Source organism: Peromyscus maniculatus, chromosome 5 (genome assembly GCF_049852395.1).
Source record: "Peromyscus maniculatus bairdii isolate BWxNUB_F1_BW_parent chromosome 5, HU_Pman_BW_mat_3.1, whole genome shotgun sequence".
NCBI classification, from domain to species: Eukaryota; Metazoa; Chordata; class Mammalia; order Rodentia; family Cricetidae; genus Peromyscus; species Peromyscus maniculatus.
In genome coordinates this window covers 108,623,347-108,649,585 of record NC_134856.1, presented here as the reverse complement: position 1 = coordinate 108,649,585, position 26,239 = coordinate 108,623,347, and the positions used below count along the sequence as shown (strand labels likewise).

General features: G+C 36.8%; 1 protein-coding gene across 1 annotated transcript; it reads left to right on the top strand.

Annotated features, from left to right (window-relative positions):
• The first annotated feature begins 19,526 nt into the window (after window positions 1-19,526).
• Window positions 19,527-25,766, top strand: LOC102909155 (prolactin-3D4-like). Its single transcript, XM_076571567.1, has 5 exons — window positions 19,527-19,620; window positions 20,753-20,907; window positions 22,271-22,378; window positions 24,223-24,402; window positions 25,429-25,766. Exons 1-5 carry the CDS (start codon window positions 19,590-19,592, stop codon window positions 25,618-25,620), a joined length of 666 nt encoding a protein of 221 aa, XP_076427682.1. The 5' UTR covers window positions 19,527-19,589; the 3' UTR covers window positions 25,621-25,766.
• The last annotated feature ends 473 nt before the right edge of the window (window positions 25,767-26,239 follow it).

The following is a 26,239-nucleotide window of genomic DNA, read 5'->3' as shown; positions in this document are numbered from 1 at the left end:
AACACAGGAGTCTATGGGAGCCATACCTATTCAAAACACCACACTCAGGGACATGCTTAAGCCATCAGCAAGCCTTGCAAAATGTGGCCAATAGTGAAACCATGGCACATGATTTATTTTCTCAACCAACATGAAATCCATCCTTAGACATTGTCAAAAACTATTTCCTGGTGAGGTTATGATTTTCATCAATAGGGCTATAAACAAATTTTTTTAAACAAATGATTTGTGCTTTCCAAAGTACCTTCTATACATTTATGTTGGTAACTGTTGATAGCAGGCACTATCACAGAATATATTGCAGAAAACATTTTACAATATGCCTAGTTAATCTAAGAGGCTTCTGCTATTTAAAAAAAAAAAAGCCGGTGAGATGGCTCCATGACTGAAAGCATTTATGGCCAAACCTGGCAACCTGAGTTCAATCCCTGGGACTCTTGGTGGAGGAAGACTGACTTCTTCAGATTGTCCTCTGCAATGGCACAACAAATTTTAGTTTATAAATAAATGTAAAAAAAAAATTATTTTCCTCAGTGGTGTGACATGCCTTTAATCCCAGCTTTTGGGAGACACGGGCAGGTCTGACTTTGAAGCGAGCTTGGTCTACAGGTAGGTTCTAGGACAGCCAGAGCTACACAGAGAAATCTTGCCTCAAAAACTGAGAGAGACAGAGACAGAGACTGACTTGTACTTAGTTAAAATGCCTAGGTTGGAAATTGTTAGTTGTTAAGACAGAGTCAGCTGATGTTTCTAAAATTATGGAAATATTTATTATTACCTCAAACATCAGGCTAGAGAACACTGAGTATGACATAACAGACATAAGATCTTGAACTAAGGCAAAGTATTGGGGAATAAGTCTTTTCTCCTGCTGACGTGAAAATAAGTTAGCAATGAAAAGTGAAGGCCTTGCTGATTTGGAGAATGACTTGAATTCTATAGATCATTTTAAGGAAATGCAGCATGACACATATAGACGTATTACTGTGATAAATGTTAAGAGGATGTTAATTCTCCCTGAGGGAAGAATGTCACTGATCTACAGACAATGATTCAGTCTGCCCCCTGATCTGCTTGGCTATGGCTACAGTGTAGCATGAATCTTAAAAGGTCTTATCAATAAAAACAAATTTGGTGCCAGTTATTGGGGTGAATGCTGGAAGATCAGATAAACAGAACAAGCCACAGCTTCCTCACCTTGCCAGTTCCTCAGCTGATCCTGTTTCCTCAGACTGGAAGCCTCTGAGTCCTCAACCAGAACGAATTTCTGCTATGAAATTCTGCTATGAATGAATTTCAGATGAACTGCTGCTAAAAGCCTAAAAGTTTAACCAGGCTCTAGTTACTGGTTTACAGGCCTTTTATATGTTTTTGCTTCCTGCCATCACTTCCTGGGATTAAAGGTCTATGGCACCATGCCTAGTTGCTTCCAGTATGGCTTTGAACTAACAGAAATCCAGATGGATCTCTGCCTTCAGAATGCTAGGATTAAAGGTGTATGTGCCACCATTTTCTGGCTTCTATATCCAGTGGCTGTTCTGTTCTCTGACCCCAGATAAGTTTACTAGTGTTCACAATATATTGGGGAACAAATTATCACCACACTACAGTCTGGTAGTATATATGGGAGGTGGAAAGTTGATTGAAGGCAGCACTCATGTAAGCAGCTTTGTTGAATTGAAGACCACACTAAGGTGGATCTTCTCAGAGATGCAGCTGATTTTGACTCTTCCAGGCTCCTGTGTGCTGTGGGATGTTAATGTATGTCCTATGGGAGCCCTTCTTGGGTTCCTTGTGGCGTTACCCAGCAGGTTTGCATAGAGGATGATTAGGACCATGGGCCTGAGTGCAGGTGCCTGAGATGGTCTGCACGTGGCTGTACTGGGGGATGGTCTGTATGTCAAGTTGCTCTGATTGGTCAATAAATAAAACCTGATTGGTCGTGGCTAGGCAGGAAGTATAGGCGGGACTAACAGAGAGGAGAAATAAAAGAACAGGAAGGCAGAAGGAGACACTGCCAGCCACTGCCAGGACAAGCAGCATGTGAAGATGCTGGTAAGCCACGAGCCACGTGGCAAGGTATAGATTTGTAGAAATGCGTTACTTTAAGATATAAGAACAGTTAACAAGAAGCCTGCCATGGCCATACAGTTTGTAAGCAATATAAGTCTCTGTGTTTACTTGGTTGGGTCTGAGCGGCTGTGGGACTAGCGGGTGACAGAGATTTGTCCTGACTGTGGGCAAGGCAGGAAAACTCTAGCTACAAATGGCACCCAACGTGGGGCAAGAGTTTCCACCTAAAGCCTGAGAAAAGATTCTAAAACGGAGCTAAAAACAGTTCCTAATTGTCTCTCTCAAATGAGCGGCAGCTGCTGGTTTGAGTTACTGGCGGGTTCCTGGCGTATGCGCTTAACCTGCAGTAAGGCGGAAATGAGGCCTCTGCAAGTGGCACATTAAGCTGCGTGGTGGATTTAGCCTTTGCTAGTTACAAAACAAAAAAGTTTCTGGGCTACACGATGCTTGGATAAAAGCATAGACTCATGATAGCTCCCAGAGCTGGCGGTAAACGTACCACCGCCATGTTGGGAAGCTGAGATGGGCAGAGCCAGCAGCCATAGCGCTGTTTCAGTCTTACAAATGCTGCAGTTTAAGGTGGTGGATTCACAATAAGACAGATTCAGATGGAACAAGACTTTAAATGCTTTACAATGTGTGTAAAAATGTACATAGGCTTGGAAGAGAGAAGAAAAGGAACATAGACAGTTATATAAAGAAATAGAAAGTTTTAAAATAGTAAAGTCTTTAAAGAGAAAGTAAAAGTAATATAAAAATAAGCCATGTAAAGATGGATATCACACAGAAAGTCTGGATTATATTGTCTTTGGGATTTTTAACTGCAGAAAGACATTTGATTGTAAAGACTGCTCAGTTAAATCAATGTGTATATTTTAAAGGTATTTCAATTTTGAAATTTATGTCTAAGGATGTTTTGCTTTGGAAAGGAGACTCTGCTTTTGTTTCTACAGAAAGCCAGAGGCTATGGATTTGTTCCAGATTAAGATACATCAGGTTTGACCAGCCAAGACCACCTGAAAGGTCTCTGATGACACCATGGCCCAGATGATTCAACATCCAGAATTGTTTCAAGGCAACTGGCTCAGACTATACAGCCTCACGGACTACTCCATGATCCTTAAATATTCTTTGTGTCCCCATAAGATACAGCGCCCCCCTCCAGCAGGAAGTAGTAAGAGAAGCTACGCCCAAATTCCCAAATATACCAAGCTGGCTTTGGAGATGTGTAAAAGTTAAAACCTTCCTTTTTAAAAAAAAAGAAAAGGGAAAGTGCTGTGGGATGTTAATGTATGTCCTGTGGGAGCCCTTCTTGGGTTCCTTGTGGCGTTACCCAGCAGGTTTGCATAGAGGATGATTAGGACCATGGGGCCTGAGTGCAGGTGTCTGAGATGGTCTGCACTTGGCTGTACTGGGGGATGGTCTGTATGTCAAGTTGCTCTGATTGGTCAATAAATAAAACCTGATTGGTCATGGCTAGGCAGGAAGTATAGGCGGGGCTAACAGACAGGAGAAATAAAAGAACAGGAAGGCAGAAGGAAACACTGCCAGCCACTGCCAGGACAAGCAGCATGTGAAGATGCTGGTAAGCCACGAGCCACGTGGCAAGGTATAGATTTGTAGAAATGCGTTACTTTAAGATATAAGAACAGTTAACAAGGAAAAGTAAGCTATAGTTCAGAGCTGTTCTATTCCATTTACTATGCAAAGCCATTCTTGGCATTTGCAACTCTCAGCCCTTTTGAGTATTCTTGCAGTGTTCACCTTTTCCTCCACCACTTTTGTTCTTCTTCTTTTTTTTTCTGGTTTATTTCTATCTATTACAAATGTATAAAAAATCCTCCATCGACGCTGCTGATAGAAGCAGAACCTTGAGAAATATACCTTTGGTTTGCCTCAAAAAAGGAACACATATTGCACTGTAAAGTTTATAAAATTGGCGCAAAACATTGTGGTAATGTTACAATACCAGTTTTAAGAGTTCAGTGACTAATGGGGAGCCGATGGGATACATGCAGAACTGTGAAAGCGATCTCACTTAGCCAGCTGTACACGTAGACTGTAAATCTACATTCAGATCAATTCTGAACTAAAACTATCATCTCAGTTTATCTTACTTTTCCTGGTTTGGTCTGACAGAATGATTGAATGCTTTTGTACAAAAATCAGAGCCTTAAAAACAAGGATTTGGTGAGATTGTAAAATGGTGTGCCACTTTGGCAAAACAGTTTGGTGGTTGGTCAAAATGCAAAACATTGTTACTCTGTTACTCAACAATTCTACCCTTAGGAATATATCCTCAAACTACTGAAAATGTGCACCTATGAAACATGTACATGAAAGTTTACAGCAGTGTGTTGCTAATAGTAAAAAAGTTAAAACAACTCAAATAGCTATCAAATACTGGAGAGAAATAAAATGTGGCTTATTCATACAATAGAATATTATTAAGACATAAAAATGAATGAGAAACTGACAGATTAAATGACTTTGGTGAACCTTCATAATTTCATTTGTAGATCTTTCCATTTCTAATTTATAAATACATTTGGGGTTATAAATTATAAATGTACTGCCTCCTGTCAACATTGTATACTTCTATTTGATGATTTCTGTGTCAAACATTATATGGAAATGTTTCCAAGTATTTTCTGTATTAACTGTGAATGAATAGAACAAAATAAATTGCCTGTGATGGAAAAAAAAAAGGAGTTTAAAATATTAAATGTGTTTAGAAGAAAAAAAAAAAAAAAAAAGAACAGTTAACAAGAAGCCTGCCATGGCCATACAGTTTGTAAGCAATATAAGTCTCTGTGTTTACTTGGTTGGGTCTGAGCGGCTGTGGGACTAGCGGATGACAGAGATTTGTCCTGACTGTGGGCAAGGCAGGAAAACTCTAGCTACACCTGTGAGTAGCTATTCATGCATGTATCTCAAAATAAGCCTTAATACTGCATACATGTTCAAGGATGTGTTTGGAGTATATATTTTCTTTGGCATAATCTACTGTGTATCACTGGAGAACTGATATTTGGTCTTGCTTCCTCTATAGAAGAGGCAACACAGTGCTGAAAAAAACCTTACACATTCTACTTGATCAATTAAGCTTGAGATCACCAGTTTTCAAATGGAATTTCTTCTTGTGCTGTAGACACATGACAATTCTCAGTTATTTTACATTATCTTTATTAACAAGGTAGTAAAGGGGGACAGTGTTTCTGCTGTCTAAGAAACACCAGCTGTTTAATACATTCCACTTCAAGCTCACCTTCTAGAATAACAACAACAAAAATAACAACAAAATAATACAACTCAAACAGATGAGTTGATATTGTTGAGAAATTAGGCTTTGTTGAGAACACAAGTAAATGAATGGTCCAATTTCCTCAAGTACAGAGATAGGAAGTTTTAATTCATTTGATTTCCCAAGGATTGCATATGTATTTTCTCGGTAAATTTAACCTAAATAAAGATTCATTTGTGAAGCTGAATGTAGATGATGATCACAGGCTTGTGTCTTTAGCAATTTGGAATTTGTCAAATGACAGTGAAAAGAAAAGCAGGCTAAAGCCATCAAATCAACTTAAGTCTTTCAGATATTCAGATAATCAATGACTTAAGACTTATACATGCCTTAGGATTGAGCAAAGATCCCTATGTCTGCAAAGCTGAAGAATTCTCCTACAGCAAGTATAAATGGGGGGAGTCTCCTACATTTCAAACTGTGTACTGAGGAAATGTCAGTATTTTCCCAGTTTAAAAAAAGCATATTCCCTCTTCAGCTGAATCAAATCAAATCATGTGGCAGAGGGCTCTCAGACCAGGCAGCATTCTCAGATAAATTAACTCCTGGATCCTCATTTGCATAGATCATCTCAAATTCTTTTTTAGGAAAGCCTGTTGTTACTGGTTTCATATCTGCTCCTTTAGGAGCAGGTGACTTCCAAGACAAATGCCCCTGTGTCCACTGAAGACCTGTATTATTGTGTGGCTGAATAGTCTCATACTGTATATATCTTATCAGCATGAATTTGTAAGTAATGTCCTTCTTTCTGGGTTCTTCTTTAAAAGGGCCTTCAGATACCTAATCTAATTAAATTAGAAGGAGTCATGTATCCATTTTCAAACCATGCACTTGTATAGGTAGTAGAAATAATCATATAGTTAAATGTGGAATGAGCAGAATGTGAAGTTCAACAAAAATCTCAAAAAGTGGTAGAAAATGAAATCATATTTTTTCTATAACTTTAACAATGATGACATAGACAACTTATTTTGAGATTCTTCTTGGAAGTGTAACTTCTTGACCATCCATCCAAAGGTTCTGTCTCTATGGTCAGATGATCTAATTCTATCAGATGCAGGAGAATTGAACTTAAGTTAGGTATATGGAGAGAATAAAAGTAAAGAAAATTGAAACACACAAACAGAGAAAAATAAAAACAAAACAAAATACATCCTCATAAACTAAGAATTATGGTTTAATGTTAGTAGGGAGAGTCTTAACACAAGAGAAGAGTGGGTTTAGACAGGGAATACATTCTCTTCTCTCCAGGGATGTAAATGATTGTTTTGGGTTTTGTCAATGAGGAATCCACAAAGAAGAATACTTTCCAAAATTAGAAATCATAATGTCCCGAGATTTATAATGAATATAAATTATCATTATCAATTTCTCCAACTAGTTTTTCTATCATTTCTTATTTGTTATTCACAACCTTCCAAGTGTGTGGTCTTCCTAGGAAACAATTGATCTTTTATACATTTTCTGATGGTTAGAATTAAATAATTTGTATTTTAAATAGTAAACAACTGATACAAATATATCCTTCAATTAAAAAATATATAAAAACATTGAATAATATTTTGTGATTTATTCATCTACTCATTTCTAATTGGTTCTGTAAAATTGCTTTCTATTATCCATTGTTGAGTTCACTAATATTAATAAATTACATGATTATTATGATCTTTATACACAACAGATATAAAGACTTGGTGATATTTAAGTGCAAAGGCAGAAATACGTCATTTATATTTAAGAACGCACATTGGTTTGTACCAATCAAATGTACATATTAATATATGGACAAGTAATCACAAGTTTATGACACCCATCTCAAATCCTAGGGAAAGAAGATACACATAATATAAAGGTTATAGAGTTTGCATGCTGACTAGTGGTATCTTTCTAAACAATAGTATTTAGGAATGGGTGGGAAAAACAAGGAATAGTAAAGAAGGAAATAGTGCAGAATGCCACTAAACTAGACTGCATATATAAAAAGAAGACAGATTAGGCAGATGACTTTTTTTCATTACTTTGTCAATTTTAATGTAGTTTTTTGCATTATCTTTCTTTTTTATTTTTTATTTTTTTCCCTTTTATTTTATTTTACAATACCATTCAGTTCTACATATCAGCCACGGATTCCCTTGTTCTCCCCCCTCCTGCCCCTTCCCTCCCCCGAGCCCACCCCCCATTCACACCTCCTCCAGGGCAAAGCCTCCCCCGAGGACTGAGATCAACTCAGTCCAGGCAGGTCCAGTCCCCTCCTCCCAGACTGAGCCAAGCGTCCCTGCATAAGCCCCATGTTTCAAACAGCCAATTCATGCGATCAGCACAGGATCCGGTACCACTGACAAGTTGCCTCCCAAACAGATCAAGCCAATCAACTATCTCACCTACTCAGAGGGCCTGATCCAGGTGGGGGCCCCTTGGCCTTTGGTTCATAGTTCATGTGTTTCCATTTGTTTGGCTATTTGTCCCTGTGCTTTATCCAACCTTGGTTTCCAACCATTCTCACTCATATAAACCCTCCTCTTTCTTACTAATTAGACTCCCAGAGCTCCACCCGGGGCCTAGCCGTGGACCTCTGCATCCAGATTCCTCAGTCCTTGGATGGGGTTTATGGCACAACTATTAGGGTGTTTGGCCATCCCATCACCAGAGTAGGTCAGTCCCGCTGTCTCTCGACCATTGCCAGCAGTCTTTTGTGGGGGTATCTTTGTGGATTTCTGTGGGCCTCTCTAGCCCTTTGCTTCTTCCTATTCTCATGTGGTCTTCATTTACCATGGTCTCCTATTCCTTGTTCTCCCTCTCTGTTCTTGATCAAGCTGGGATCTCCTGCTCTCACAGGCTTTCTTTCCCTCAACCCTTGCCCTTCATTACTCCCACCCATGTCCAGGTTGTTCATGTAGATCTCAGCCATTTCTCCGTCATTGGGCGATTCCCGTGTCTTTAATTAAGATTCATGAAAACTCTTCATGCTGTAGGCATATAAGTGTTTATTCAATTCTAAAAACACCAATAAAATCGAGTCATTTAATTTTTTTCAGGACTTAAAATTTTTCAAGAGAAGTTGGTTCACAAACACGATGCCCAGCATATGCCACACTACTTCTATTCATTCTCTAGAGAACTATATGGAATTCCATGAAACAAAAGTAGTTTTCCTCCCTGATTTGTCCAATAAGTGAATTTGTACACAGGCTAGTTTTACTGAGTGTGATTAATAAGGCCTTTAGGTGTGGTAATCACGGACTCAATAGATGGAGGAAGAAGCAACAGTCAGAGAACAATCGATGCCAGCTGACACTCTCAAAGAGTTGAAATTGTCAATGTAGAAGATTAACTTTACCAGCACCTTACCAAGGGCATTCTTCTTATTATCCATGGGAATTTGTATCTCAACCAAAAACCAACTTGTGGTTGACTATATTCATATTCATTTGGAGTAGATGCAAATCCAGTTGTGTTGTAGTATAGTACTAACGGCTCCACCTTTGGCAGCATGTTACCAAACCAATCAAAGTAGCATTTCTTCCTAAATTTCTAAACTTTTTTTTTATCTGACTTCTATGTTCTTGATTATTTTTATAGTCCTCCCTAACTGGTCTGCCTTCTCTTACATCTTAACTGAAAATTGGCTGCACAAAATCCTCCTCTATGGACTATATCTACTTTCTAAGGATGATTTCTGTTTTGATGAGGTCTACTATGCTATGATCTCTTACCTCTGAAAACCTACCTAAACATGTGTGGTTAATTTAAACAGAACTATGAGTGAGTACATACCATGTTTGTCTTTCTGAGTCTAGGTTACATTACTCAGGATAATTTTTTAGATCCCTCCATTTGCCTGCAAACCTCATGATGTCATTATTTTTCTCTGCTGAGTAGTACTCCATTGTGTATATGTACCACATTTTATTTATCCATTCTTCAGTTGAAGGGGATGTAGGTTGTTTCCAGGTTCTGGCTATTACAAGTAATGCTGCTATGGAACATAGCTGAGCATGTGCCCTTGTGGCATGATTAAGCATTAGGGGAGCAGGAGATCCCAGCTGGATCAAGAACAGAGAGGGAGAACAAGGAAAAAGAGAACACGATAAATGAAGAACCCATGGGAATAGGAAGAAACAAAGTGCAAGAGAGGTCCCCAGAAATCCACAAAGATACCTCCACAATAGACTACTGGCAATGATCGAGAGACAGCCTGAACTGACCTACTCTGGTGATTGGATGGCCAAACACCCTAATTGTCATGGTAGAACTCTCATCCAATGATTGATGGAAGTGGATGCAGAGATCCATAGTCATGCCCTAGGTAGAGCTCCAGGAATCCAATCAGCGAGAAAGAGGAGGGATTGTATGAGCGAGAAGTGTTGAGACCATGATTGGAAAAAGCACAAGGACAATTAGCCAAACTAGTGGAAACACATGAACTATGAACCAATAGCTGAGGAGCCCCCAACTGGATCAGGCCCTCCTGATAAATGAGACAATTGATTAGCTTGAACTTTTGTGAGGCCCCCAGGCAGTGGGACTGGGACCTGTCCTTAGAACTTGAGCTGGCTGTTTGGAAACTGGGGCCTATGCAATGACACTTTGCTAAGCCTGGGTGAAGGGAGGAGGGGACGGGACCTGCCTCAACTGAATCTACCAGGCTGAGCTGAATCCCCAGAAGAGTTCTTGCTCTGAAGGAGATGGGAAATGGGGGGTGGGCTAGGAGAAAGGCGAAAGAGGAGGGGAGAGAACAAGGGAATCCGTGGCTGATATGTAAAATTAAATTAAATTGTAAAATAAAATAAAAAGAATTATGTTGAATATTGATGGGGATTGCATTGACTCTAAAGATTACTTTTGGTAGAATGACTACTTTTACTATATTAATACTTCTGATCTATAAGCATGGGAGATCTTTCTTTTAATATCATCTTCAATTACTTATTCAACTTCCTCAAGAGGCAAACACTATTCTGTATATTTTTCTGTGCCTGTTTACAGGTTGTCTGTTCCTGGGTGTCTGACCAGAAAGATTTTCCTAATTTGTGAGATTAAGCTTAATAAAACAACCTGTTCTCTATAACTGTATACAGACACACACACACACACACACACACACACACACACACACACACACACACACACACAGACTTAGAAATGCCTGAGATCATAAAAAAATCAAAAGACCCATTTACATTATTTTTACTTAGTTATCAACTATGCATCAATGTAAAAGTTACAACCTCCATTTTCAAACGGAACACCATGGCAAATCTACCAAGTTAAAGGAATTCCTTGAAAAATAACCACAGGAAGAGCTTGTCATGAGTTTTCCTGATGGTTGATTTAGAAAAAAAACTGTCCATTCTATAACAAGTTTATAAGATTTTCTCAGAAACCAAGGAAAATAAAATTAGTAAAGGAAAATGAACTTGATTTTGTTTTTTACATTCTGACTGACCAGGGGAGAATGCAAACTGTAAATTTTTCCTTCCACCCATTCCCGAAGAAATGTTACAGTTTCTGAAACTATGTAGGACACAGTTCAGATTATATCTAAGGCTGACTGTGATACTGAGAATCTGTCCTTATCGTGAGGATTAAGAGCTGTAGACCCCTTACTGTGCCTGCTCTCTACTGCAGGCATATTTTGCAGGATATGTGAAATTCAACCACCATTAGCTTGCAGAGTTCTAAACTGGATAGATGGGTTAGGAAGTTTCCATCTCTTTTTGGAGATTTCTACTGAGCTGAAATGCTATGAAACTGAAAAACACACTCTAACCTGTGAGAGGAAAAGGGGGGACAGTTTGAGAGCCAAAGAGGGGCACACAGTGACTGTGTTTATAATGTATACTCAGAAATCATAACTTAAACACAAGATGATATTACGATAGAAGAAGCATTCTATATCTAAGTATTAAAGCAAACACTTGGACTTAGAAAAGAAAAGGAAGTTAAATGGCACAATATTTATTTGAATTCAAACAGGTCTGGGGGCATCAAAATATATTGTATTAATTTCCCTTTAGGCAAAGAATACTGAAAAGGAATGAGTTATACAGTGTCGTGTTTATATAATATTGAGGGTTGGCTCATTCTGGAATGTATACATCTCATGTTAATGTAAGTCATGGTAGATACCAAGATGGCAACTGTTCGGTCATTTTTGAGCTGCCTGAGTAAAAACACTTGGTCAATATGCAACTTGTAGTCTCAGAACCATATAATGTATGTTACAACAACTGAGTTGGAACCAATAATGTGATGGAAATCTCAGAGATGATGCTATCTTTGACTCTTGCAGAATCCAGAAAGTAGTCATTCATCTTTGTACCACTGAGAAAATGCTACCAAAGCATATTTGTTCCAGAGCGTATTGTCTTTGGTACAGTCAGTTGTATAACTCTGTAAACTGTTATTTGATCATGCTTCCTCTGGAGACATGGCAACATAATGATGAGATCATTTTAGGTTGTATTTGCTAAATTAACTCTGAAATCAGTGGCTTTCAAATGAGAACCACCCTTGTTTTACAGACACATGACAATGCTTATAGTTATTTTACATTGGTGTATATTAAGAGGGAAATTAGAGGACAATGTTACTAGTATCTAAAAAGCATCAGCTGTTTAATACCTTCCATTGTAAATGTCCAGAACAAAATTTAATACAACTCCAAATGATCTCCTTACATTATTGAGATTTTAAGGTTTATTGAGAATACAAGATTAAATTAATGGCACAATTGCCTTATGTACAGAAACAAGAAGTTATAATTAATTAGTGTTCTCAGGTCTAGGATATGTGGGCATAAATAAATCAACTGGAACAAGCATTCATTTATGAAGTCTAATGTAGACAATGATAGGTTTGTGTCTTTAGTAGTTTGGAATATGTCAAATGAAATGCTAAAAAGAATCCAAGACTAGTACCATCAAACCATCTGGTCTAAAGTGGTACATTCAAGGGTAATGAGTGAATTACAATCATAAAGTTCATTTAGTGAAAAGTAAGATGGTCATAATTTCTTAATACTCTCAGACATGTGTGCATAATGATATGAAGACTGGCTCAGATTATCAAAACCACCTATTTGCAAGTTTAGTTCTCCCAGAGCAAGTCCAGATTGTGGGAAGTCTCCCACATTTCATACTGTGTTCTGTACTGAGAAATGTAACTTTTACTCTTTATTTTCCTAGTAGTAAAAGTGAATACCCTCTGCCAATATAGAAAACCAAATCATGTAGCAGAGGTGGTTTTATCACTACAGTAATACAGTAACTCTTGAAATTGGGGTTGCTGATATGTTCAGAAGTTCTTTTATTATTTATGATTATTTTAGTTATCCTATGCTATTTTGTTGTTGTTGTTGTTGTTGTTGTTGTGTGTGTGTGTGTGTGTGTATTTCAATATGAAGCTGAAAATTGTTCTTTCAACTTTGTGAGGATTTTGCTTAATTTTGGTGGGGATTGCATTGAATCTATAGATTTATTTTGGTAGGATGGCCATTTTTAATGTATTAATCCTTCTGATCCATGATGATGTCAGACTTTTTCATCTCCTAATACCTTCTTAAATCTCCTTCTTTAATGTCTTAATTCAAAATAGTTCAATATACGTATATTGGTCTTTTACTTGTTTGGTTAGAGTTACACCAAGATAGTTTTGTGAAAGGTGTTTTCCTGATTTCTTTCTTAGTCAGTTCGACATTCATATTTAGGAAGCCTACCAAGTTTTGTTTGTTAATTTTATATCCTTCTACTCTGATGAACATATATGAGTTGTAACAGTTTATTGCTGAGATTTTTAGAGTCACTTATGTGTACTATCATATTTTACAAGTAAAGATTCTTTGACTTTTTCTTTCCATTCATATCTCCTTGTTCATCTTCATTTGTCTCATTGTTCGACATAACACACAAAGTAATATATTAAATTATTATTGAGAGAGTAAATAAACTTCTCTGGTTTCTGATTTAATATGATTGTTTTGAGGTTCTATTAGCTTTGGTCTTGCTGTAAACTGCCTTTAGTATGTTGATGTTTGTCCTTCTTTGTCTAATATCCCCTGAATTTTATCATGAAGGTGTGTTGGATTTGCCAATGATCATTTCTACACCTAATGATCACATCATGTATATGTTTTTGGACTTTCAATCTGTTTACATGATGGATTAAATTTCATGATTTACATATGTAGCACTACCCCTTTTAGTTTAAGGATCCCATGCACATAGACAGCTTTGCTCTAAGCTCACCATCAGAAAAGTTAATGACCAACTATCACTGTAGTCATTTTCATGGAATTCTTTTGGGTTAGTAGTTTTTTTTCTGGTGTTCTGATGTAAGACTAAGGCTGTAACTGTTAACATCCATGCACTTTTGTTGAATAGGTACACACACACACACACACACAAACACACACACACACCCTTTGGTTATGTGGTGCTCTAAGGTGTTTATATATCTTTATGTATGTATGTTTGTTAGTATATGTCTTATTACTAAAATAAAACACGGAGCCAGGTATTGGGTTAAAACTGGAAGATCAGAGAAGCAGAACGAGCTACAGCTTCCTCACTTTGCGAATTCCTCAGCTGATCCTGTTTCCTCAGATTGGAAGCCTCTGAGTCCTCATCCAAATGAATCTCAGCCAAACTGCTGCTCAAAGGCTTAAATGCTTAACCAGGCTCTAGTTCCTGGTTTTCAACGCCTTATATACCTTTCTGCTTTCTGCCATCACTTCCTGGGACTCAAGGCTCTTATTATCATGCCTGGCTCTTTCCAGTGTGGCTTTGAACTTACAGAGATCCAGAGGGATCTCTGCCTCTGGAGTGCTAGGATTAAAGGTATGAGTGTCACCATTTTCTGGCCTGTATGTCTGTTTAGTGGCTGTTCTGTTCTCTGATCTTAGATAAGTTTATTAGGGTGCACAATATATTAGAGAATACAATATCACCACACCAAAGCATATTTGTTCCAGAGTATATTGTCCTTGGAGCGGTCAGTTCTGCATCTCTGTAAACTGTTATTTGATCATGTTTCATGGAGACATGGCAACATAATGAGATCATTTTAGGTTGTATTTGCTCAATTAACTTTTAAATCAGTGGCTTTCAAATAGGAATCATCCTTGTTTACAGACACATGACAATGCTTATAGCTATTTTGCATTGGTTTATATTATGAGGGAAAAAGAGGGCAATGTTACTAGTATCTAAGAAGCATCAGCTATTTAATACCTTCCATTGCAAACATCACCTTACAGAAAAAAATTAATATAACTCAAAATGATTTACTTACATTATTGATATTTTAAGGTTTATTGAGAATAGAAGATTAAATGAATGGCACAATTGCCTTATGTACAGAAACAAGAAGTTACAATAAATTAGTGTTCTCAGGTCTTAGGTATGTGGGCACAAATAAATCAACTGGAACAAGCATTCATTTATGAAGTCTAATGTAGACAATGATAGGTTTGTGTCTTTAGTAGTTTGGAATATGTCAAATGAAATGCTAAAAGGAAACCAAGACTGGTACCATCAAACCATCTGGTCTAAAGTGGTACATACAAGGGTAACGAGTGAGTTACAATCATAAAGTTCATTTAGCAAAAAGTAAGATGGTCATAAATTCCCAATACTTTCACACATGTGCATACAATGACATGAAGACTGGCTCAGATAATCAAAACTTCACATATTTGCAAGTTTAGTTCTCCTGGAGCATGTCCAGATTGTGGGAACTCTCCAACATTTCATACTCTGTTGTGTACTGGAAAATGTAACTTTTACTCTTTATTTTCCTCACTCAAATGTAGAATGGGCACAACAAGCAGTTTCATGAAATCTCAACAATATGTAAAGAATGAAATATTTCAAGTTCTTGAAGTTTGTCTAGAATAACTTTAACAATAACAAGTTGATTTCAAATACTTCTTTAGATACCAATTCCTAAAAGAATTCCTGAGGGTTTTTTTTTCATATGAAGTTTAGTATTCTTCTTTCTAGGTCTGCAAAGAATTCTGATATAATTTTGATGATGTTTGAATTGAATATGTAGATTGCTTTGGGTAAGATTGACTTTTTTATTATGATGGTTCTACCTATCCTTGAGCATGGGATATATTTCCATTTTTTATATCTTCTTCAATTTCTTTCTATAAAGATAAAATTCCTGTCACAGAGCATACTCTTTCTTGGCTAGAGTTACCCCAATGTATTTTATATTTTTTATTGCTATTATAAAAGGTGATGTTTCTCTGATTTCTAGCTTGGCCTGTTTATCATTTGTATATAGGAGGTCTACTATTTTTTTTTAGTTAATCTGGTATCCTTCCACATTATTAGTGGAAGGGATGGAGCATAAGAACATGAGAGAACAGGATGGTTGGGATGGGGGAGGGATGGATTAAAAAAGAGCAATGAAAGAGATGGGTTTTTTTTGTTTTGTTTTGTTTTTGTTTTTTTGTTTTTTCAGACAGGGTTTATCTGTGTAGCTTTGCACTTTTCCTGGAACTCACTCTGTAACCCAGGTTGGCCTTGAACTCACTGAAATCTGTTTGGCTCTGCCTCCCGAGTGTTGGGGATGTATTTTTTTTTTTTAAAGAAAAGTATTTTTATTTATAATATTTCTGTTAAATACCAAACACAGATCCTCCTCTTGTCCTTCCTCCTGCTTCCCCCATCCACATCCACTCCCCCAACATTACAGAAGGGTAAGGCCTCTAAGAGAGGGAAGAGGGATTATGAGAGCAAGAGAGATCAAGATAATAATAGGGAAATCTACAGAGAGAACTGAACCGAGCTCTTAGGCACTCACGAACTTTAGAGCAACAGCTATGGAACCTGAATAGGACCATACTAAGCCTTTTGTATATGGAAGTCAGTTGTGTAGCTTGGTCTGTTTGAGGGGCCCCTGGCAGTGGGATCACCATCAATCCCTATTTCATGAACTGGCATTCTAGAGCCCATTCCCTATGATGTGAAGCCTTGCTCACCCTTGATGCAGGGCAGAGGGGATTAGTCCTGCCTCAACTAAATGTACCAGGCATTGATGAATCCCCCATGGGAGGCCTTACCATTTTGAAGGAGGGGATAGAGGTGTAAGGGGAGAGGGAAGATGAGGGAGTGGAAGGATGGACAAGAGTGGTATCTGTGATTGATATGTAAAATGAATAAATAAATTCTTAAATAAAAAATAGAAAAAAGAAATAATTCCAGAGAAGAACTGTGATGTCCTGGGTACACACTCAGGGGTTCAGTCTTTGTGGGCATTCATTACCCATAGTTCTGAATATATTGAGTGTAGGAAAACTGCATTGTAGGTAGTTGTGTGGAGAGAATATAACCAAAGTAAATTGAATCTACATAAACAAGGAAAAATAAAAACAAAAGAATGACGCCCAAAATATTAAATGCTAAGAATTATGGTTTAAGGATTTAGCAATGAGAGTATTAATGCAATACAAATATTGGTAGACTTCTTAAATACGAATGTCGAACAGACAGAGAAAGTAATCAGGAAAACCCCTTTCACAAAATTACCTTGGTGTAACTCTAACCAAACAAGTAAAAGACTAAAAATATCAGTTTCCCTAATTTCACCAGAAATTAATTAAAAAAGAATTAGTAAATGAAAATGACCTTGATTTTTTTCTTTACCTTCTTCCTGAACTAGGAGGAAGTGCAGAAGGTAAATTTCTCCTTCATCCCAAGCCTGGGGAGGTCCTATAAATTCTGAAACTATTTAGGACACAGTTAAGATCATATCAAAGTCTGACTGTGATGCTGAGTAATTGTGACTACCTTGAAGGTTATGTGACCCCCACATTGTCTCTGCTCTGATGCAGAAAACCATTTGTAGGATATAAGAAATTTAAATACCATTGATCTGCAGAGTTATACTCTGAGTTGACAGAGGATACGAACTTCTCATCTTTTTGGATGTTGCTACTGAGTCAAACTGCTACATAACTAATGGATACATTATAATATGTCAGTGGGAAAAAGTGATAGTTTGATAGCCGAAGAGTAAGGCACAGTCACTTTGGTTAGAATATAATCAGATATCAGAAGTAAACCAGAGGATGGCGATTACTATAGAGAGGTTATAGATGATCCAAGTATTTAAGCAATCAAGATGGGCTGTAGGGAAAAAAAAATCTGTCCTTGGAATCTAAATGGCACAAGAGTGACTTGAGGTCAAGCAGGTACTAAGGTATCAGAGTATACTGTGATAATATCTTTCTTGTATCAAGAATATGAAAGGGGATGGGCAGTGGTGGCACATGCCTTTAATCCCAGCACAGGAGATGCAGAGGCAGGTATGAGTTCAAGGCCAGCCTGGGCTACAGAGTGAGTATCCAGTAGTAGTGAGTAGTGTGTCTACAGCAAAGACACAAAGCTACCCAGACAAACGCTGTTTTTAACCCTGCCCCCCAAAGAAAGAAAACTTAAAAAAAGAGTATGAAAGGAAATGTGTTATGTTGATTTATGTTTATATAATATAGAGGATTACTTCAGGGTGATTTATAGGCAAATATACGTTGTTGTAAGTAACGGGTGATGTTAAGATGGAAATTTTAAAGTCATTCTTGGGCAATCTAAGTAAAACGATTTTATCAATAAACAGGCTGTAGTCACCAGACTTCTGTAGTTTATGTCTCAGCCCTTAATGGAGCTTGAGGGTGAAGTGAAAGGAGTAGAACCTAGAAGGATGTGGTCCTACTTGACGCTGAAATGTACCTAAGTATCCCCTCAAATTCTTTCTTAAATTTTGAGGCACAGTAAAATTCAAAATTCCAAGATGAGGCAAAATGTTGGTAGATTATAGAGGGCTGAAATAGTTTCTCCTGTACATTCTCACATAATCAACTTTCTCCCTTAATAGTTGATAAACGTAGGTGTTTTTCATACTCCAGTAGACCTTGTTATAACTTTATTGTATTCTTACAGATTCTCAATATCAATAACATTTTGCATTAACTCAAAACTATCCACCATTTCTAACTGCTCCCTGAAATAGACCTATGCTCTGAATGTCTTTGTAAAAGATCTTGAAAAACAATGAACACAGTAGTGAAAATAAAATTATACAAGGGGCTCATCAGGCCCAGAAAAAGGAATGATATATATATATATATCAATTCAATATATATCAATATATATATTGAACTTTACGGGTCAAAGTTGGTTTCTTCTCTAGATATTTTTCCATGAGGTACGGGATACCATAACTTTATCCATGCTGCTGCCTCTATTGTTATTTGCACATCAGAAATAAACACATAGTCCAATTGCTAAAGAAATTGAATATTTTGATCAGGGAAAATCAAAATTTTGAGGTTCTATGATATAGGATCTATTACAACTTGGAATAACTTTCATGGTGATCCTGGTCACTGTGTAGCAATTTCAGGATAATTGCCTAAAATTGCTATAATTCAGTGACATGATACAGCCATCAGCAAAATTGATAGAGTGTAGTAAGTAGGAAAACCATGGCACAGCAGTTGCCATTGCAACCAACAATTATCGGCTATGTTCTAAGTCTCAAGACACATAAAGCAATCAATATCTTATATTTTAAGACAGCTAAAATAAGGTGCCTAAAAATCTCATGATCTGCATCTACAAGTAGAATTTTCATCAATGGGTATGAAGTTCTTGTCAAAATGCCTTCTAAACATTTGTGTTTAGACCTGTTGATTATTGGATCTGTTACTGAGTTTGTTGAGATAAATATTTTACAGTGTTAATGGTAGACTTGTATGGAGATAGGGTAGATTATGGAAAACATTTATCATCACCAGAAACACTAGGGGACATTGCAGAAGACACAACAGACATATAAGACATTTAACTAGGGAAAAGAATTGGGGAATAAGACTTTTCTCCTGCTTACCTGAAAATGAGTGATGAATGAACAGAGATGGTCTTTCTGATTCAGAGAATGACTTGCATTCTATAGATCTTATGGGGGGAAAGCAGGGTGACACATATTGACATATAACTATGGTAAATATAAAGAGAATGTTAGCAAACCCTGAGGGAAGAATGTCACTGATCTATAGATGTTGATTCAATCTGGCCTCCAGCTCGGTCTGGCTTTGGCTACAATCTGGTGGTATATATGGGAGGTGGAAAGTTGACTGAAGGCAGCACTCAGGTGAAGCAGCTTTACCGAGTTGAAGTTCATTCTGTGGTGGATCATCTCAAAGATGCAGCTTGCTTTGACTTTACCAAGCTCTGGTAAGTAGCCATTCACTGGGTACTTCTTCGAGTCTAAGTAATCCTTAGTGTATATTTCACAAAGACTGTTTTTAGGGTTTTTTTTTTTTTGGTGTGGTCTGCTCTGAATTTTGGAGGGAAATGATATTTGATCATGTTTAATCTAGAGAGAACTCAACACAGAGCTGAAAGAACTATCTATATTCTAGTTGCTTGATTAAGTTTGAGCTCAGATTTTTCAATAGGAACTTCCTTGTGTTACAGACACAGGCAATTCTCAGAGTTATATTGTGTTGTCTTTATTAACAGGACGGTAAAATGGAACATCGTTACTGATATGTCAGAGCCATTAGATGTATAACATCTTCCATTTTAAAAGTTATAGTCTAGAACAAAAGATAATACAACAGAACTGGGTGGCTGTGGTACATGCTTTTAAACCCAGCACTTAGAGGCAGAGCCAGATAGATCTCTGCGAGTTCCAGGCTAGCCTTGTCTACAGAGTGACGTCCAGGATAGGCACCAAAACAACTCTAAGAAACCATGTCTTGAAAAACCAATGATAACAATAATCATAATCATAATCTTATAACTCAAAGTGTTCAATTTGCATTTTAGAGAAATTAGGGTATATTGAAAACACAATATTAAAGATGTAGTCCAATTGCTTCAAGCACGGAAATAGGAAGTTATAATTAATTTGTGTGACAAGCTTGGATAACTGCTCACATAAATCTACCTGAATAAACTATCAAATCACCCCAGTCTTAAGTGATATGTACAAGGAAAGTGAATTAGTTACAATAATAATGTATTTAATAAAATGAAAGACAACATAAATTCTCTAGAATTTCAAATATGTGCAGATAATGACTTGAAGACTGGGGTTCCTGGTTAATCAAACTCCATGTGTTTGCAAACTTGAGAAACTCTTTTGGAGCAAATGCAAACTGTGAAATGTCTCCCACATGTCAAACTTTTAATGGAAAAATGTAGCTATCTCTGTATTATACCAGTTGAAAAAGTGAATGCTCTAGCAAGGTATATCAACAAAATTCACATAGCAGAGGGCCCTCAGAACACATTCCCAGCTTGTTTAACTATTGTAACCTGATTTGTATAGATCACCTCATTGCCATTTCTCTGATTGCAGGGGTATGTATGTTGCTGATGGTGTCAAATCTGCTGCTTTGGGAGCATGTGGCCTCCAAACCAACTGGCTTTGTGTCCACTGAAGACTTGTATGATCGAGTGGTTGATCAGTCTCATACTACATATTTCCAGGCTGCAGATTTATACCATGAATTTGTAAGTAATGTCCTTGCCTCTGGATTCTTTTCTAAAAGTACCTTCACATAGCTAATCACTAATTAAATTGGAATGGGTCATGTATCCAATTCCAAATAATTCAATTTATAGGTAATAGAAAAAATCATATAACAAAATGTATAAAGGGCAAAATATGAAATTTCATAAAATCTCAAAAATAATTCAATGATATTTCAAATTTTCCTTTACTAACTTTAACAATAACAACTTTGAACTTCTTAGTTGGAATTTTGATTTCCTGGGCACGTATCCATGGGTTCTGTATTCATAAACATTCCTTATTGACTGATCTGAAGATAACTAGTACAGGGTAGTTGAAGTTAGTTGGGTGGAGAGAAAAAAATTAAGCAAATTGAAATCATGTAAACAATAAACATAATAAAACAACATAGTTACAGATAAGCTCATAAATGCAAACAATCCAGGGTTATCATTTTTAGCAATGAATGTCTTAGTGAATTTGAAGGGCTACATTAGACAAAAACTATATTCCCTCTCCCCCAGGGATTTAACTCATCCATCCAGGCCTGTCAGTGAGGAAACAGCAAAGCAAATGTCCATTGAATATTGAACATATGGATTATATATCGCTACATTTATAGGGAATATACATTACTATTGTTGTTTTCCATTACTAGTTTTCTCATACCTCTCATTCTTCCACTAATCTTCTAGCTGCACAACATTGCTAAGAACACTTTAACTCTTTTAAATTTGTTGATAGTTAGAATTAACTGCTTTGTATTTTCTTAAGAAATATCTTATGCAAGTACTTCCTTCGTATCATTAGCACAGAAACTTTGAATATTTGTGTGAATTCTTACTTCACTCTGTGCTATTTCCTTAAAATGCAACTAGAATTTAATGGTTAATTATTTATTGTAATAATATTTGTGAATCCTACGTTTATCATGAACATTTTTTATTGTGTTGGCACTTGTTGATATTTGAGAACCAAGTTATAAATGAACAGTTCTTATATTAAAAAAAGGTGTGTGCCATTGAAAAATAATTATTTCTCTGACACTCATTCTAGAAAATCTGATACTTAAAGATGTAAGTAATTAGAAGTTTAGGTGCATCTTATTGCTTTCTTTCCAAACAATAACATTAGCAAGTACAATACAAGGGAGCAGTAAAGAGGGGAAGAGATTGAGAGGACAGTTGAGTAGATTGCATGCAGACAGGAATGAAGGGTAGGCAGATGGTGTTTCCATCATTCTACTGTTTCAATTTTTGTTCTTAAATATCAAAAATGTGGGGTTTATCAAACATACAATGTTAGTTTCTACTCAATTCTTAATCCCCAGTTAACTAAATCATTTCATTTCATTTCATCCAGGACATGAAATATTTCAGGAGCAGTTGGTACAAGACCAGAATGCCCAGCCTATGCCACACTGCTTCCATCCACACTCCACAGTCTCGTGATGAAGCCCATGAAACAAAAGTAGGTTTCCTCCCTGTTTTTTATGAAACAAGTTATGCTATACAAAGGTAACTGTGCTGTGTGTGATTACTAAGACAAGAAGAGGTGTGGATATTTTTATCCAATAGATCAAAGGATGCGGCTGTCAGAGAACAATCACATCATAGAGCTGATAACCTTAGCACTAACTAAAATGCCTGCCAAATCATAATGTCTCAGAATTGTAGTTGTCTCATAGAAAACTATTTTTACCAATACCTTCTGCTTTTCCTGGGAACGTTTTGATCTGAACTGGACACTCATTTTAATATATAAAGATACATAAAGAGTAAATGCAAATCCCTTTATGTTTGTGATATAACACTGAAGGATTCTCCTCTGGCATCATGTTACCAAACTGAGCAGTGAGTGTGTCCTTTCTTCTTATTTTTTTAAACTCTCCTGGACCTATTTTTGTTCCATCCTTATTTGTACAGTCTTCCCTGACTGATCTGCCTTCTCCTACCTACATCTTAACTGTACAAAAGACTCTTCTCTAAACTATATCATGTTCCTCTGGGTGACTTCTATTTTGAAGACATCTACATAACTCTGAAGATCTAATGTATATGTGTTATGATCTCTTCATTCTGGCTACTTGTCATAAGCATCAGTTTTATTTATATAAAATAATACATATAGCAATTTCACAGACATAATCTATTTTCCAGTCATGCTGGTATTACCAACACAAATAATTCATATACAAGATATTCTCATGAATAAAGTGTGGTTATCATAAAGAAAAAAGAAACAGAACAAACTATACAGATTACTTTTTCACACGATGGGAATAACACACTGATGACACTGAAATATTTAATTTTGAAAAATAGTCTCTGATAATAGTACTTTTGAAAAGACAATGAACTGTGGTTCCAAACAGTACACAGAAGTCATTTCCCTTGCATATTAAGTAAAAATTTAAACTAAACTTCTTTCATGTCATGTAATCATTATCATTCTTAATCTTTTTGTCTAATGCTACTAGGAATATGTTGGTTATCACTATTGGTGTCTCCATTTACTCATAAACATTTTATTTAGATTATAGTTGAATTACTCTTTATTCTGTATTTCCATAGTCTGTAAGATTCCTTATAATCATCACAGTAAATAGCTTACTAGAGAATTTATTTTGTATGATTCTGACATTGTACTAACAATTACAGGCCAAATTTCCACTCTGATTTCTACCAATGTCTGGAATTAAAGCAATTCTTTATAATAATTTTTTGTGTATATGTCAATAATTATACAACTCCTCTAGAATCAAAGGTTGCAGAAATCAGGCAGATAAAAGAAAAAGCAGGATTTTGGAAAGCATTTTGTCTGAAGTCACCTGTTATAATAGTCTACCATAATATAAATATCTTAAGTAAGTATATGAGAGATCAATTTGATTCAGTAGTATAGAAATGATTTGAAGCATTAGCTCCTGAGATTATTGGCATCAATGTAATATGAGTCATATTTTGGACAACTCCTGAGCCCTGTAAACCTACTTTTCTCATAGACAGGGCAAGCAATCAAATAGAATAGTTCAAACAACTAGGAAAAATGGTAGAACGTAAATGAAAAATGAAATATGCTCATTTTGAACAGTCAAAATTATTAAGACCCAATTTGTTTTATTTAGCAAAGTAGAATTCAGTAGCTGAAATTTTATTTTCAGGTAATACTTAAATATTTTGAAGTCATTAACATATATTACTACTAATAAAAATACACTGTAGTTTGCCTCCCTTGTGAAAAAAAGCACAAGTATCTATCAACACAGCTGTATGTCAGTTAGTTTAAGGTGATATCTAATGATGTTTTCCTAGACTGAAGATCTTCTCAAAACAATGATCAATATTTCCCATGCCTGGGAAGAACCGCTGAAACACCTGATTTCTGCAGTGCCCTCCCTCCCTGGAGCTTCTGATGAAATGCTGAAAACAGCCAATGCTGTGAAGGACAAAACCCATGTGCTTCTGGAAGGAATAAAGACCATCCTCAGTAGGGTAAGCTGTTTCAACATGTGTCTTTGTTCATCCTATGTATAAAGTTTGTGAATTATGTAACTCAACAAGAATTTTGAAATACCAAAATACAAGGTCACTTAATAAGCCCTTAGTACAGTGATCTCTGTAGAAAATAGGTCTGTGCCTCATAGTCATTTCGACAGTGGCTTTCCTTGGATGGGGTGGACACTACAGCCAAAGTGCAGAAGATCATATAACAGTCACTGCTTGGATTGCTTGCACACAATACATTAAGTGAAATATACTGCTCATGTTCAAGGATTCAATAGAGTGTATACAATGTAGAATGGATTTATCTGAAATGAAGGAAAGGATCAGGACACTCTACCAGAACTAATATAGTATGAAGTACACATCAGGGAGAGTACTGAGAACATGTAAAACTCCTCAAAGTGAAAGTACTGATACTAACCTTTCATTGTCTTTTAGTTAATTCCATATTTAGATTTAAATAGTGCCTCCTGGTTCACTATCTGTCTGCTTGTGTATGGATCTGTCTTATCTAAGATCAGTGGCATGTCAGAAAATACATATGGCTCTCTCCAAATTATGTTTTGGTGTCTAATGCCTTTACCCTAATTTCCAGAAATTCTCATTATAAATTTATAGTCCTCTGTGTTTTACAAAAAATAATTAACAATTTATACTGAACATGCACTGGATGATGTCTCTTGTCTGTAAGTGCCTTCCTTCCATGTGTGAGGACCTGAGTCCAGTTCCAGGATTTGTGTCAAATGGGTGATGTGGTGTCTTCCCTTTGTAGTCCTTAGACTAGTGGCTCAGACTTAAAGAGATTAGCCATGAGATGCAGGTAAAAGTAAGAGCAGATTTCTCAAAAATCAAAGTAGGCTTCACTGGAGGAACTTTACCCAAAATTGACCACTGACCTCCAATCACGTCTATTACAGAGAGAGAGAGAGAGAGAGAGAGAGAGAGAGAGAGAGAGAGAGAGAGAGAGACCTATGAGGGGATAACGTGACTAACATCTGTCCATTTGATGTTTAGAGCCATCATGAAGTTGAAAAAGATTCGTACCCTGTCTGGTCTGGACTGGCAGACTTGCAATCATCTGATGAAGACACTCACCTTTTTGCCTTTTATAGCCTGGTCCGATGCCTGAGAAGGGACACTCATAAAATTGATGCTTTCCTCAAGCTCCTGAGGTGCCGAGAGGTCTTTAAAAATGAGTGTTTTTAAGAATGAGTGGCCTGCACAACCCTGCAATGTCCTGCTAACATGAGCCTTTTTGAACAAGGACTGTTGTGCTTTTATTTCCTCTAAGTGCATCCATGACTATAATGGATCTCTTTTATACAATAAAATCTAATTCTTTAGAAACAACAGATTTTACATGAAATTCTAAGAGTCTTTTGTTTCATTTAATATAATAAGGATCCAGACTTTTGTGATGTGCATGTAAAAATCTGATCTTTGACAAGTGTGGTTGATGTATTGTGCACCCCAATAAAACTTATCTGGGAATCAGAGAGCAGAACCGCAACTAGATTAGACATAGGAGCCAGACAGTGGTGGCACAGATGCCTTTAATCCTATCACTTGGGAGGCAGTGATCTGTCTGGATCTCTGTGAGTTCAAGGCCATAATCTGGACAGAACCAGGCATGGTGGCACATACCTTTAATCCCAACACTTGTGATCTATTGTCTTTGCTACCAAGGATTTGGGAAGCACAAATGCCTTTAATCCCATCACTAGGAAGAAAGTGATGTCTGGGCAGAGAAAGGCAATTTGACTTTAATCCCAGGAAGTGATGGCAGGAAGCAAAAATGTATATAAGGCATGAAGACCAGTAACTA

Excerpts from the sequence above, each read along its gene's own strand:
- LOC102909155 (XM_076571567.1), top strand. The coding sequence starts at position 19,590 with ATGCAGCTTGCTTTGACTTTACCAAGCTCTG. Across the intron at positions 19,621-20,752 it reads TTTGACTTTACCAAGCTCTG|GGGTATGTATGTTGCTGATG; the intron begins GTAAGTAGCCAT and ends CTCTGATTGCAG. Across the intron at positions 24,403-25,428 it reads TAAAGACCATCCTCAGTAGG|AGCCATCATGAAGTTGAAAA; the intron begins GTAAGCTGTTTC and ends TTTGATGTTTAG.